At 37.9% G+C, this 16,236-nt stretch overlaps 2 protein-coding genes across 2 annotated transcripts in view; one reads left to right on the top strand and one right to left on the bottom strand.

The window, feature by feature from the left end:
• LOC309493716 (polymeric immunoglobulin receptor-like) overlaps positions 1 to 16,236 on the bottom strand; it is a 223,154-nt gene that overhangs the window by 104,817 nt on the left and 102,101 nt on the right. The window lies entirely within an intron of this gene.
• LOC309493714 (sialoadhesin-like) lies at positions 1,053 to 14,400 on the top strand. Its single transcript, XM_082162922.1, has 10 exons — positions 1,053 to 3,054; positions 4,011 to 4,083; positions 8,062 to 8,409; positions 8,508 to 8,756; positions 10,658 to 10,912; positions 11,005 to 11,247; positions 11,331 to 11,433; positions 11,595 to 11,640; positions 12,109 to 12,335; positions 14,211 to 14,400. Exons 1-10 carry the CDS (start codon positions 3,040 to 3,042, stop codon positions 14,266 to 14,268), a joined length of 1,617 nt encoding a protein of 538 aa, XP_082019048.1. The 5' UTR covers positions 1,053 to 3,039; the 3' UTR covers positions 14,269 to 14,400.

The following is a 16,236-nucleotide window of genomic DNA, read 5'->3' as shown; positions in this document are numbered from 1 at the left end:
ACAAGACTCCCCGAATAGCAAAAGCGCACGTACAGAAACCCACTCAGTTGGGAGGCCTAGGGCTCGCAGTGTTTAACCAAGGTGTGGGAACCCTGTGTAAGGATGTAAAGAGGCGAGATAACAGAAACCACAGAATCCTCTGTAGATGATGATGAGGGAGTGTTCACACCACATACACTGACCCGCATCACTTCCTCACACACAACACTCAGCGTCTCAGTTATGGAGAAATCGCTCATTCAAAACACAAAGTATACATTATCTGTACACAAAAGTTCAGGTCTTTCTCTTGTAAAATACCTTTTCATTTTATTTATTTTTTCCATTATCAGTCTTTGTCTTTGCTTTGAGAGGCAATGATGGGACATGCGTGGTGTCACATGGTCAGCTCACAGTATGAGTGCACACCCTGATAACAGATCTTTCTTATAAGAACATTCTCCAAACATACAACTGACTTCAGCCACAGCCTTAGATGAAATAAAAGGAGACATTAAATCTGTGAAGATCTCAGCAGAGGAGGATTAAACAACTCCACAAACAGCATTACCAGCTTCACTTATTACTAACCAGACTGACTTTATTTCTGCCTGACGTCTACAGAAGCTCTTATTGAGAATTAATAGAGATTTAGATGTTGATGGTTTATTATTTTGTTTGATATTGATATTTTAAGTTATAATAGACCTCAGATTACACAGTTTGATATCCAACAGTGTCATAATCATTTAAAATGGATCTGAATTGCATAAGACACAAACATTTGAACTACTGTGTCATTTAGACACAAAGAGACATCAAGAATCAGCTTATGAATCTCAACAATGGTGTCGATCGAAACCTTCATGCTGCAATGCATGCTGGGTATCTAGTCTTTGTGTAGTCTGGCTATCACCAGACCAAGCTCAATCTTTTAAGATTGAACATTAGTCTGGTGAGTCTGCTCTGTGTTTTCTCCTGCACAAGAGGCGTGATCAACGGGCATAGTTCAAATGACTCTGAACGCAATTGGATAGTCCTTCAACCAATCAGACCAACGATCCAGGTCTATCGTCATTATGTTAAATCCGCCAATAGCGCGCCAGGTGGATAAGGCAGTTTGTGATTGGTTCCCACATATTTGTAATGGAAGCAGGATAAAAGAATGTACATGTTTCCAGCCTGAGCTGCAGGGCGAAATCAAATCAGTCTTTGTGTGCACTTTGACCTCACATTGTGACTATAGCATGAGCACACAGTGAGGGCGCTGTGAAGTTACACTTTTAGCTCACTGTGAACTCAGATTGTGAACACATCACGAGTATGTTAGTCCACTTTACCACACTTGCACTACAAGTGCAATTTGGGTCTGGGAGTCGTTTTATCAAGTGGGTAAACATTCTATATTTATGTCTTCGTTCATCCATTCTGACAAACTCTAACAAATCTAACCCTTTTGAGTTGCATCGAGGAGTTAGGCAATTGTGTGCTGTAGTTCTGCTTTTCTCTTTCGTTGGAACTATTGTTTCGTTGCAAAATAGAGTAAGTACTGATAGTACTGTGTTTACAATACACATTTTGTGTTTCAGATTTTGTTGACCTGTTATATGATAATCAATGTCACATTTGTCATCGTGTGGATATTTGGGAACAATTGCATTCTTGCTCGTTATCAACATTAAAAACAACAACTCGCACAAGGTGTTTTTGTATCAAAGAAAGTTTGAGTCTTAAATCTCTCACTCTGTGTCTATATTTGTTCTTCATGTGAGTACGTACTAAATCCCCACTTTTGGTGCGTTGTCGAGAACGGCAGTAATGTAGCGCAGCAATACTCTGCACACAATCTGTCATATGCTCGCTGCCTGTCACTTATCACTTATTAACAGATAAGTAGGAGTCAAAATGAAAGAAAGATTCAATTTGTGAAATATTGATCCAACACACTAGCCTGGTTAAAACCAGACCATTCTCAGTAGTAACTGAGTTATGGTCTGGCAAAGCTTCATTAATAACTCATTTCCAAAGGGGCGTCACCAACGGACGTCGCTCAAATGCCTCTGGGCACAACTGGATAGACCTAAAACCAATCAGAGCGATCGTCATCGTGTAAAGCCATATGCTGCGTCCCAATTCGCCTAAGTTACACTGTGACTACGCCATACAAGTATAAATGCAAAATATTGCAAAGGCTTCATACAACTTCATACAAGTTGCACTTTGCATATTTTTTATATCAGAACTTGAGGACGTTATTCCATCAGAGTTTTCTACAGCCTGTCAAGGTACAACTGTGGAAACCACTCAGATGCTCCCTCCAGTGCACCAGAGTATGGAGATTTACCCTTATTAGCTGATAATTCTGATTATGTTCAAGATAGACATGCACATTTCTATCATAGCCCTCCTCTGAGAAAACCTAGCGATACATTTTTTTCAATCTCATCTGAAATGATCAGTGTTGGGGGTAACGCATTACAAGTAACATGCATAACGCATTCAGATTACTTTTTTGATGTTACAAGTAAAGTAATGTGTTACAAGTAACATACATTACCTAATCAGATTACTTTTTGATCTAACAAGTAATTAACTACAAGTAATGTGCATTACCTAATCAGATTGCTTTTTGATGTAACGAGTAAAGAAACGCATTAGATAGAAGTAATGGGTGGATATTCCGGAGCAACTTGGCATGTCTGACTGACCCTTGGCCATCTTGGTTTGGAGGGGGAAAAAATCGAAATACAAAGGCTTGCCACTTGGTTGCAATTTATAGGATGATGCACCAGGGTTCAATGAAGAGGCTGATGTGCAACTTTGCCATAAAAACCTGTGCAAATTCAAGAAAATGCTTTTTTAATAGCTGTCCACTGTAGTGACCACTATGCGTGAAAGGGTTAAGTAGGTTTAGTTCAGTAATGTTGTTCTCTTGTTAAGGGAGGGACTGTGATATTTCCGTCGCTGGTCATTAATAAACAGTGTTAACCACACAAAGCTTCCCTGTAAAGCTAAAGTGCTTGTGTTAAAACAGTCAGTCATTTGGTTGCTGTTGATCTGATGAGCTTCAACACGGTAAGACAAACACACTCTTACTTAAATGAAACTGATGATTATTGCTCATATAACATGCATGTCTTTACATGAGAAATGTTAAGAATAGGGTGATTTACATATACTTGTTTAAGTGATGAATATATTAGCGCAAGTATTCATTACTTCAAAGAGCTCATTGTTTCTGCTTGAAATTATTACATTGTTTAAATTAATAAATTTTTAACTAACTGTGACTTTGTATATGTACATTTCTGAAATGCATATCTTAAGACAGTTTCCTCTGATAACAGATCACTCTAAATTGTAATGTGGACTCATGTACCGTATTTTCCGGACTATAAGTCGCTTCGGAGTATAAGTCGCATCAGTCAAAAAATGCGTCATGAAGAGGAAAAAACATATAAGTCGCACTGGACTATAAGTCGCATTTATTTAGAAATTTATTTAACAAAATCCAAGACCAAGAACAGACATTTAATCTGGAAAGGCAAGTTATTCAACTATACAGAACAACAGGCTGAATAGGTGTCCGGTATGGTAACAAAACACATTAACAGTTATTCAGCTACACAATAGCATAAAGAACATATACCTGGGAGGCTGAATAGGCTAAATTAACATAAGCCAGCGAGTCCAACAAGCAAGTTACCAGTAAACAAGTTTACCAAGCTCCCGCGATCTCATTCCACATCATTTTCTTCATCCTTGGTGTCGCTTTTGAACAACTCCGCCAACTAGAGCGCCCTCTCGCGGCTGTAGACGGTAATGTTTTCTCTTGGTTCATCTCAGTCTGAATTCATTTTGATATATAAGTCGCACCTGAATATAAGTCGCAGGACCAACCAAACTATGAAAAAAAGTGTGACTTATAGTCCGGAAAATACGGTATTTTCTGTAAAGCTGCTTTGAAACGATGTGTATTGTGAAAAGCGCTATACAAATAAATGTGAATTGAATTGAATGCTGTATTATAGATATATGTTATGCTGATGTGGGTCAGAATGGCTCCTCCTCTTCCTCTGATCTTCTTTCTGCTCATGATTCACGGTGAGTCTCTCTTACATTCACATTAGAAACACTCTGATGTTTTATTTAAGGCCTCATGAGCGGCTGATCTGCACTTTCTTCTGTCCTGTTCTCACATATTTCTCTCTGAAACAGGAAGTTTGTGTTGAACATGTCAAACGCTCGTCCCTTTTAGAAATGTCCAATAGTCTTTCGCTACTTGTTAGTCAGTGTCACATGGTTTAGGGGGAGGGACTTTCTCAAAGTTCAGAGCTTTTGATTGGACAAATTTCACTGGAGCAGCAGATCATGAATATGTTTGGCTCATGTTCTCGGAAGTGAATTTGTACATGTTAAATATTTATCATGTCAAAGGAGTTCACTAGCATAAATGAGCACAAAACTAATATTTTGATGTGATTGGGTATTTAATAAATCAACTTTGATTATTTCCTTCGTCTTATTTTTCATATATTTCATTATTTGAGAGTGCATCATGTTGTTTGTGGTTCTCTCTTCACTCTGTCACTGTACATTTACTTCTGCTTTTCTGCAACACCATCCATCAAAGCTCATCAAAAGATCACTGTAGGACAGGGCTGCCAACGTTTGAGTTTAGTTTAAAGGGAGAATTATGGAAGGGGGATTGATGGGGTGTAAAAAAAAACAACAACAACAACAACAAAAAAAACCTTTTATTGTGATTGGCAAAACATCAGAATTGTATTATTTAAAATAACAGAATTTTAGAAGTTTAGTGACAACATCTTAAAATGTTTACATGGTACAATGACTGGTAGGCTACTGTTTAATTTAATTATTATTATTGCTTGACACAAATTTCATGATTTCAATTCTTTCAATCTCTATCACGAATTCAATTCAATTCTTGTGATTTGATTCCGATCTTGATTCAATATCGATTAATTTGGATGATATTAGGTACAGTAGATACATGTACATTTTTCTCAAGAAAAAATAAATCTCATATAATGCTGTATTCATACAGAGCGCTGTCAGCTATTATTATTAAATGTTGAAAATAACAACTCTAATTACATATAATGTGTTTTTATTATAATAACAGCATTATAATATTGTAGTGATATAGCTAAAAATTTAATAAATATGTAGGCTAATAAAGTGCACATATTTAGCAAATGGTCTCTATAGCAAATTTTCTAGCCAATTAACGTGCTATGGTCATTAAATGGCTTTCCTGGGGTAAATGTAATGTTCTGCTTCTCCAGCGTTATGTAACGTTATGTGATATTCTTGTTCTCCAGCTGTTTTATTGACTTCTTTCTGCAGCTGAAAATCACTGATTGATCGATATTATGTATGAGGTGTTGCACACACAGAAGAGGCTGTGTTTTCTGGTGACACATCATTTTTATTTCTGTCAAACGCTGTACAATCTGAAAATTCAACAAAGACAACAATAAATAGGTATATTATTTTATATTATAGGCTAGGTCTGCACTACATGACATCACCAAAGTGTGGGCCATTTGGGACAGGGCCAAAGTAGCTGGCAGTGTGACTACTTCATGTCAAAAAGTGAAACGCCCTGCGGCTCACCACTGCCCCCTAGTGTCACTCGCCAGTACACGCAGGTTTAAGTGATGTTAACATAAACATCTATAGCCTACTTAATAAATGGTAACCAACAATACATAATAATAAAACATATGAATAACAATATACGAGTATTTGAATCTATGCGACTACAGAGGCATATACATTTCAGTAAGTTTTACTGTATCTTTCAACATAGCCTACCTATTGTTCATTCGTTGATGATCGGTTCATGTGCCGCTTGAACTGAGGCGCTACAGCGATCTGCCACGTCACATTTACAACGCCAAAACTATATTTATTGTTTTAATTTCTAAATAAAATTGACAGAATCTGAGGGCTGAGAATTTGTTTCATATCAAAAGTAACCAGCTCTGTCTTGTCTCTCAGTGTCAGAGGTGTAAAGTCCAGGTTCAGAAAGTAAAAGTCCTCCTCAGTATTTTGTTCCAATCGCCTGGATTTGCTAATTCAGCCAGGAGAACTAATTAGTGAAATCAGCTTCTGAGTTCATGGGTGGAATAAACATATGGCAGGACTTCTACTTTCTGACCCCTGGACTATACACCTCTGGTCAGTGTCAGTGCGATTTTTCTCTGCGTGAGAAAATGTGTGTGTGGCGTGAGAGTGTGTGAAACGTGTCGATTAGAGTCTCAGGCTGAAAGTGTGACAGTTCGCAGCCCTGCTCTAGCACTAGATCGTGAATATCTTTTGCTCTTGTTCTCGGAAGTGAATATGTATATGTGAAATATTTATTTAGTCATATTTCAGGATTTACAGTTTGTCTGAATTGCTAAAACAATAAACCCACTTCTCTGAACCAAATTCTCAATAGCCTAAACCATGATGCACTTATGTTTCAAACCACTAAACACAGGCAGGCTAAAGTTAAACACAACTACAACACAGCTGTCATCGTTTACACACAACGACTCAAAATTGTTCACACTTATTTCTAATGATGAGAGGAAACCAACTGTACAAAATACAAGACAGTTTCAAGTGCCTAAATTGACTCAAAATGTTGCATTGAAGATTAGAGGAGGAAGAGTATGAGTATAAGAGGAGGAAGAGTATGAGTATAAGAGGAGGAAGAGTATGAGTATAAGATGAGGAAGAGTACGAGTATAAGAGGAGGAAGAGTGTGAGTTAGAGGAGGAAGAGTGTGAGTATAAGAGGAGGAAGAGTGTGAGTTAGAGGAGGAAGAGTGTGAGTTAGAGGAGGAAGAGTGTGAGTATAAGAAGAGGAAGAGTGTGAGTTAGAGGAGGACGAGTATGAGTATAAGAGGAGGAAGAGTGTGAGTATAAGAGGAGGAAGAGTATAAGAGGAGGAAGAGTGTTAGTATAAGAGGAGGAAGAGTGTGAGTATAAGAGGAGGAAGAGTATGAGTATAAGAGGAGGAAGAGTATGAGTATAAGAGGAGGAAGAGTGTGAGTATAAGAGTATAAGAGGAGGAAGAGTATGAGTATAAGAGGAGGAAGAGTATGAGTATAAGAGGAGGAAGAGTGTGAGTATAAGAGTATAAGAGGAGGAAGAGTATGAGTATAAGAGGAGGAAGAGTATGAGAGGAGGAAGAGTGTGAGTATAAGAGGAGGAGGAGGAAGAGGAAGAGTGTGTGAAAGAGGTGATGAATGAGGAGGAAGAGGAAGGTGTGGAGAATGTTGTCAAGGCTGGATCTGCTTCAGGGTTTTCCTCTTCTCCTGCAGAGATGATATTCTCCGGCCGGACCGACATGAAGACGTGAAGCTGAAGCAGAATAAATCTCTCTCACTGACCTTGATTCTGCAGTTGCTCAACTCTTCTGACTGTACTTTACAGTAACATGCTTTTCATTTACAGTTTTTTACTGTAACCTTTTGGGCTTCTGCAGTTGGTCACTGTATTTCACAGTATGCAAATGCTGAATATACAGACATTCCACACTATACAATATTCAGTACAATACTATACAGTACTTGCAGTGCATACAGTATTTATTCTCCTCACCACTGTCAGGTGTCAGTACTACTTTTTATTGATTCTGTGTTCTCCATTCTTCATGTAGTGTCTAACGAATGATCTGTAGTGTTTCTAATATTGACTGATGTGTGTAAGATCTGAAAGCATTGTTTGATTTTGCCAGAAGAGTCAGAGATTCTCTGAATGAGTTTTGAACATTTGCTTTTGTGTTTAAGGTTTTGAGAAAGTGAGCGATGGTTTCAAGAAATGTGTTTTAGCAATTCAGAAAAACTGTAATTGTGCAGCTTGTTGTTTTCGGCTGATTTCTTGGTTCTCTCTTCACTCCTCTGTCTTAAAGTAATTCACACTGAGATTATTTATTTACATTTATCTTATATTTCCTGTAATGAGTCGCTGTTTTCTAATAGTAATAAAGTATTGTCATGTTTTCATGGCCCAATATAACAGATAAAGCAACATTTACAGTTTGATGAATTCTGTGTTTCAGGGGTTTCTAGTGCTGATTGGAGAGTGAGTTACAGTCCTTCACACATCTGTGCACTAAAGGACTCAACAGTGATAATGAGATGCACTTATACATACCCTACTGGACATCAGATCAAGAAAGCGTTCTGGACCAAAACAAAAGATAAAAAGGAAAATGAAGAGTTTCCAGATCTGTCTGAGGACCCTGAATACAGTCAGAGGCTTCAGTATCTGGGAGATAAACAGCAGAACTGCACCGTCAGACTGAGTCATGTGACACTGAAGGATTCACACATGTACTATTTCAGATTCATCACTGATAAAGATGGAAAATGGATTGGTGCTCCAGGAGTGACTCTTACTGTCACAGGTGACTTTGATGAGGTTTATCTCTTCTTCTGTGCATTATGCTGAATAATAATCAGTGTATGACAGCAGCACTAGATATAATGTGTGTGTTGTGTTCAGATCTTCAGGTGGAGTCTCCTGAGAGAGTGACAGAGGGAGATTCAGTCACTCTGAGATGTAAAAGCAGCTGCGCTCTGACTGACAGAGCAACATTCATCTGGTACAGAAACTCACAGCCATTAACTGAGAGAAGAGACAGAAACAATGAACTCCTGCTGCAGTCAGTCAGAAGAGAGGATTCAGGCAGATATAGCTGTGCTGTAGACGGACACACTCACATCTCTCCTGCTGTTCAGCTCAATGTCATGTGTGAGTACAGACTGACTTTCTCTCTTTAACCCTCATGCTCTTTACATTTCTGGTTAGTCTGTGTGGTCCAGGTCAAACTGACCCTAATTGTATTCAGTTCCCCAAAAAACACACTATGAATTTTTTTTAATAATAATTACAATCAGGTACAAATAATGAACTTTTAATATCAATACTTTTCACACATTACAAAGAATACATTTCTGAATTTATGATTTATAAAAATGTTTTAACCATCATTTTTAAGACTGCCCCTCCCCGACACCCGTGGGACACTTGCCATTATACATTTATAACAATAATATCTTAGTCTAAACCTAAAGTAATCCAACTATATAGCATTTGAAAGCGTTCAGACTGTAGTTAGGATCACTTAATCCATATATGGAAATAGAAGAGTCCTTATATGGTCACCAGAGGAGTCTGGATGTCATCTAGTGGAAAAGTTTGGTACTGCACTCAAAAAAATCATACTGAATTATTTTTTTATATGTGACCCTGGACCACAAAATCAGTCTTATGTGTATTTTTTTTTAAATTGAGATTTATACATCATCTGAAAGCTAAATACATAATCTTTCCATTGATATTAGGTTTGTTAGGATATGACAATATTTGGCCAAGATACAACTATTTGAAAATCTGGAAACTGAGGGTGCAGAAAAATCGAAATATTGAGAAAATCGCCTTTAAAGTTGTCCATTTCTATAGGCGATTGTGCTGCATCCACTCACAAAAATAATTTTTTAATATATTTAAGGTGGGAAATTGACTAAATATCTTCATGGATCATGATCTTTACTTAATATCCTGATGATTTTTGGCATAAAAGAAAAATCGATAATTTTTACCCATACAATGTTTTGTTGGCTATTGCCACAAATATACCCGTGCTACTTAAGACTGGTTTTGTTATCCAGGGTCACATATTTGTTATATCAACCTACAGTTTGTCACAGAATTTGTTCAGATATTTAGCTTTAATTTTCTTAGTTTTAGTTGAAAATGTTTTGTAAAATATATATTTTATATAAAATATAAAACTTAAAAAAATATATATTTCTACAATAATCTGTGAAGTGTTCCCTTTAAAAAGATACCAAACTTAAGTCTGTGCTCTGAAGTATTTTAGATTTTTAACAAATGTGTCGGCAGTGTGTGTACACAACCACCTTTTTCAATCCCCATAAATCATAAGCAGTGTCTCAGTTATCAAGCCGTATGCTTTCTCACGCACGCCCTGCCAAACTGTGGAGCCAGGTACGTGTTGCACTGCACACTCAGACCCCACTCCGGGACGGGTCTCTGTCCTCCACCTCACTGCCCCACCACGGGTACGTCTGTAGTCCCATTGGTCCTGCTGGTTCGGTCGCTGGGAGCCTGGCTAGCGCACGTCACGCTGGCTCATTGGGACATTCAGATTTGGCTAAGCGATTCAGTACAGCGGCGAACGTATAGGCCCCTTGTTCTGCATGCGGAGATTGCGAGATTGTGAGGTCAGGGTTTAAAAGATCCTACTTCATTGTTCCCAAGAAGAGCGGTGGGTTACATCAAATCTTGGATGTGTGTGTTTTGAATCGGGCCCTTCACAAGCTTCCGTTCAAAATGCTAATGCAGAATGTGTTCGCCCCTAAGATTGGTTCGCAGCGATCGACCTGAAGGACGTGTACTTTAATGTCTCAATTCTCCCTCGACACAGATCGTTCCTACGCTTTGAGTTCGAGGGACGGGCATACCAGTACAAAGTCCTCCCTGTCACCCCGTATATTTACGAAGGTCGCGGAGGCCGTCCTCTTCTTCTTGGCCCACTCGCGAGATCAGTTGTGCGAACACAGGGACCTGGTGCTCAGACACCTCAGCCATCATCATATTCATTGAACTTTAATTTTTGTCTGTTTTAGACCCACCCAGGAATGTCTCAGTGTCCATCAGTCCATCTGGTGTAATAGTGGAGGGAGATTCAGTGACTCTGAACTGCATCAGTGACTCAAACCCTCCTGCAGAAATCAGCTGGATTAAAGGAGGAACGTTTGTAGGATCTGGAAGAATCTACAGCATCTCAAAGATCAGCTCTGATGACAGTGGAGAATACAAGTGCAAGTCCATCATTAAACATGGAGAGAAATACTCTGATACTGTGACTTTAAATGTCATGTGTGAGTTAATAATCATATGTACATTGTTTAAAATTTCCAAATTCATTCATTTTTTTATGTTTATTGTGAATGTTCTAATTTGTTCTTTTTAGACCCACCCAGGAGCGTCTCAGTGTTGATGAGTGGATCTGGTGTAATAGTGGAGGGAGATTCAGTGACTCTGAACTGCATCAGTGACTCAAACCCTCCTGCTCTGAACTTCAGCTGGTTTAAGGAGAATGAAACCTCAGCTGTTGGATCTGGACAGAGTTTCAGTGCACTACAGAGTGGACGCTTCTACTGTCAGGCTCACAATCAACATGGATCTCAGAGATCAGACGCTGTAACTGTCACAGGTAAAGCTTTTATTAACACACTCCTGTATCTTCACATCATTCATCAGTTTGGAGAGTTAATCATGATTATCTTCCTCTTTCAGTTCATCATGTTGCTGGTGGGAATGTGATTGTGATCACAGCGGCATCTGGAGGATTAGTCTTCATCATCATCATCTTCATCATCATCTTCATCCTGTTCATTATGTGGGTTTAATAAAAAAACTGCAGTGATTGTATAAGTTCACATTTGGTCTGATGTAGAAGAAAATGGCTAATTTGTATTTTATTATTAGTAATCTTTAAAAACAGTGTTCATATTTTCTCTTAATTTAATACATTTGTCCATATGTCTGTGATTATAACAGGAAGAAACAAAGGAGTGTTAAAGCTGAAGATCTCACAGTGAAAGAGGTAAATCATCCAAACACAAGACGACTTTACAGAAGCAGAAATACAGTCGATCAGCCGTTATCTGTGTCTCAGACTGTAACTGTACAAACTGATGGGAAACTAACATTATCAAAGTCTTTATCAAGGCAATACAGATTTTTTTAAATTAATAAATAACTAATTTTTCCATGGTTTAATGGAATACTTTTATATTTACTGTTTTAATATAGGTTTGTTGGTCTAATTGCATAATCATTAACACATAGTGTGATGAATGAACATTTCACTTTATTTACTCATTCTGCCCTATTCTTCTCCACTCCATGTGTGAATCAATGAAATATACATGTATTTTACATCACTACATTGATTTGATCTAACCTGATACTTGATCTGAAAAGTTTGAGGAAAACTCCTCTAGACTGAGAATCTTCAGATCAATCTGATTTACATATCTTAATAATAATTACGAATGTTCTTGTATTTCAGAATGATCTCTATTCTTGCGTGTCACAGAGCGTTTCAGTCCATGATAAGCCTCTTTCTGAACCGGATTCAGCCAATGGCGCTCTGTATGCCAGTGTGAAACCCACAAAATTAAGAGGAAAAACTCCTAAATCCAGAGATACTGAGGAGATCCAGTACGCAACTGTCCAACATCACAGAAAGACAGAGACGAAGAGAGCAGAGGAGAATGCTGCCCTACAAAGGCAAAGGTTATATCTGTTTGTATTCTGCTGGTTGCCGCCCCATCTACCTAATTTTCATTTACTGTACTTACACTCTCATCTACCTACTGTTGTTTTGTCTGCTGTCTTTGTCAATTGCCTTTATTGTTGTTTGTTTATTGTAAAGCGTCCTTGAGCCCTGGAAAGGCGCTATATAAATAAAACGTATTATTATTATTATTATTATTATTATTAATAAAATACCTTAACTCGCTAGAATGTGGAACTGAGAAAAATTACGGGATTTTTAGTTGTCCCACCAAATTAATTATAGGTAGGACACTGGGAAATCTGGAAAATAGATGTTTTAGTAATGAAAATTATATACATAAAAAAAATCTTGAGCTCAAACTTGACTTTTGACCACTATTTTAAAGTTACTGTACTCTGCCTTTGTATTGTCAGCAAAAAGTGAGAAGTCATGCCAAGGCAAAAGGCAGTAACTTCCACTTTATCAATATTTGGTTGCTGATCACCATTAACAAAATCATTATAGTAACACCTGTGTAAAATCTAGTGATCATGGCAATTATTTTGTATGATTTACAATTATTAATAGCCATCTACTTATTGCTATCCTGTGCTTTGGTTGCATTCTGATGGCATTATTAATACATTAGACATGACAAAATACCTCCATAGATATATTAGTCCAGCGCTGACTCGACCGTGTTTAGGGCGGTGCTGAAGGCGCCGGCGAAGTTTTGGCACTCTGCCAGCTAGATTCATGAGTGTTTCAACCAGGTCCGGTACCCGAACTGGGTGAGGCGGGGCTTTAGTTATTTGTTGTATTCATCTGATACGGCATGTGTAACATGTTTCTGTCAACTCTGCATAATCCTTCGCGATCGATATCGCACGTTAGTTGATGGAGCGGGTTCAGACCATACTAAATGTTCTGACCGCATTTGTGCAGGACAAAGCTCTGAGGATATCAGAAGTTAGAGGGACTGATGGCAGCTGTGCAAAGTACACAGGCTACACTGTAATTTGAATTTTAATGGACAGTAAAACAAAGGCAGATAACCGTACAATCTGGTAGATTATGTGACACCGGCACTGTAACTTCATATTGACGCGTGGCTAAACAAAGGCAGAGCACCGTAACTCAATTTGAGCGTTCCAGAACAAAGCCAAAGAGCGGTAACTGGTGTTAATGAATGTCAATATGACGATATTAGAGTTCATCAGCCTGATGCTGCAGTGAGCTTAACCAGTACCAACTTAACCAATACCAACTTAACCAGCACCAACTTAACCAGCACCAACTTAACCAGTTCCAACTTAACCAGTACCAACTTAACCAGCACCAACTTAACCAGTACTAATTTAACCAGTGCAACTTAACCAGCACCAACTTAACCAGCACCAACTTAACCAGTTCCAACTTAACCAGTACTAATTTAACCAGTGCAACTTAACCAGTACCAACTTAACCAGCACCAACTTAACCAGTTCCAACTTAACCAGTACCAACTTAACCAGTACTCATTTAACCAGTGCAACTTAACCAGCACCAACTTAACCAGCACCAACTTAAAGGTATAGCGGAGGATCTTTCCAAATTTTAGATAAGACCCGCCCTCTCCACTTTTTGAACAGTTTGATTGATTCACCAGAATGATTGACAATTAGGAGGACCAATAGTATAGGTTACCCACCAGGAAGTAAAACATCCTCCGCTATACCTTTAACCAGTACCAACTTAACCAGTACCAGCTTAACCAGCACCAACTTAACCAGCACCAGCTTAACCAGTACCAGCTTAACCAAAACCAATTTAACCAGTACTATCTTAACAACCACAGATCATATAATCTGGGCTATAATATTGTGGTGCTCCTGTTTGTTTTGATTGTTTAGGCGATCAACTGTTCAGATTGTGGAAGATTCATCAGTGATCTACAGCAGCGTCAAATGAGTGCTAGAGACCAGCGAACACAAAGCCTGTGTTCAGTCGTTTAATGAACGATTGGTGGATTATTGTATAGTTGTGGAATAATTTACCCTTCTGTTCAGACCACAACCAATATAAACATGTTCATCACCCACATTAAGACTCATTTGTTCTCTTTGACTCTTTGTGAGAGAATGACAGTAATTGTGTGCTGGACTGATGTAAAGTCTGTTTCTTACTTGTTTAATTTTTTTGTGTGTAATTATATATATATATATATATATATATATATATATATATATATATATTTGTTTGTTTTTTTGAAGTTTGTTTGAGTTTAATCTGTTAGTATAGAGTTTGTTGTTATTCAGTATTTTTTGCTCTTCAGATTGGGGCGTAAGATTTGAAATCAGACAAGTGATAACTTATTAATATTCTAATGCAAAAGTATTTCATTTTATGTATTAATGTATTCTATAAAGAGTTTCCTCTGCCTGTTTTACTCTGTTTTTACAACTAGGATCAGTGCTTCAATAAACCTGATTAGCCTTCAAGACATTTACAGTTTTTTACAATCGCTATGACAATTTTTTCAATACTTTTAACAAATTTCCTAAACTCTTCTTAACGCACCAACACACCTACAACACACAATTGGCAAAACAGTTAATTTCATGCTCAAAATCACACATTGTAAACTAAACTCCAACACTAATTTTCAAAATACAATAATACACTAGCAACAATACACTATGTCTACCAAAACACTGCAAACATGTCTCAAAATCAAATATTTTTTCAAAACACTAACATATATTCTCGTCCAACAGGAAGATTTAGTCAATCATAGCAAAATGTCATAAAAACACTAAGATCAGATGGAATGACATGTGTCAGGTGTGCCCTTATACAACAGACAGTATATTGTTATTTGCAAAAGGACATTACTGCAAGATAAAAAAAAAAAAATGCAATATAGCTGCCATTTATTATGTGAAAATACAAAATATACAAACAGAAAAAGCACAAAAAAAAAAAAAAAAAAAGAGTCATCTTCTAATTATCTATTTGCATAATTCAATCAGCTGTTTCTCAGTAACAATAGAATAAAATACAGGGGATATATTTGTGTTTCAAATCACACTATAAACAGCTGTTTACCTTGACTTTAGCCTGTAAGGTTAGGTGTAGAACATGGTGTTATCTGTTCTGACATACAGTGTTAAAGCATTGGTAAATTTGGCAGTAAAAATCCATTGTTTTGGTCTTGTTTGAGCTTGTGTGTAAAAGAAGTTCAAGCATTTTAAATTTGTGTTAATTGTATGCATTTTGTGTTAAAGCAACATGAAGGGCCCTATCTTGCACCCAGCGCAAGTGACTTTGTACACCGACGCATGTATCATTCCTATTTTGCACCCGCGCAAAGCGGACTTTTCCCTCCACAGAAGCACGTCGGTAAGTTAGGAAATACACTTGCGCTCCCGGGGGCGGTTCAGCGCAAAGAGGAGGCGTGTTCCGGCGCAAACGTTCATTCATGCTATTTTGCAGGTTTAGAAAACAATTGCGCCACTAACCAGGAAAAAATAGTTTAAAGTCAGTGGCGCGTTGCGCATGTTATTCATATGCTATTTTAAGGGCGCATGCTTGGCCATAATCAATGTAGCGTGTGCACAACGCACATAGCCTACACTTTGATTCTCTCATCTACACAGAAGTTTTCATTTTTGAATACATTATTACGATAGATAGATAGATAGATAGATAGATAGATAGATAGATAGATAGATAGATAGATAGACTATTTATTATAAAAGCATACATCTAGCTTACACATTTACCCAAATTATCATACGCCTGTTTAACCGAAGTTAATTTGGGTGGGTTTCTCCATTTCAATGTAACTTCTCTCTTTTACGGCCGTGACGAGAGCGTTGCTCTCCTTGGCTGTGAACCGCTCCTGGCGCGCGCCTGGCAAATCCGCCGTTTCAATAG

This window comes from Leuciscus leuciscus (genome assembly GCF_965113295.1).
Source record: "Leuciscus leuciscus genome assembly, chromosome: 3".
Lineage (NCBI taxonomy): Eukaryota > Metazoa > Chordata > Actinopteri > Cypriniformes > Leuciscidae > Leuciscus > Leuciscus leuciscus.
The sequence above is the reverse complement of the archived record's forward strand: the minus strand, read 5'-3'. Positions and strand labels throughout refer to the sequence as shown.

Excerpts from the sequence above, each read along its gene's own strand:
- LOC309493714 (XM_082162922.1), top strand. Across the intron at positions 11,434-11,594 it reads ATCTTCATCCTGTTCATTAT|GAAGAAACAAAGGAGTGTTA; the intron begins GTGGGTTTAATA and ends TGATTATAACAG. Across the intron at positions 11,641-12,108 it reads AAGATCTCACAGTGAAAGAG|AATGATCTCTATTCTTGCGT; the intron begins GTAAATCATCCA and ends CTTGTATTTCAG.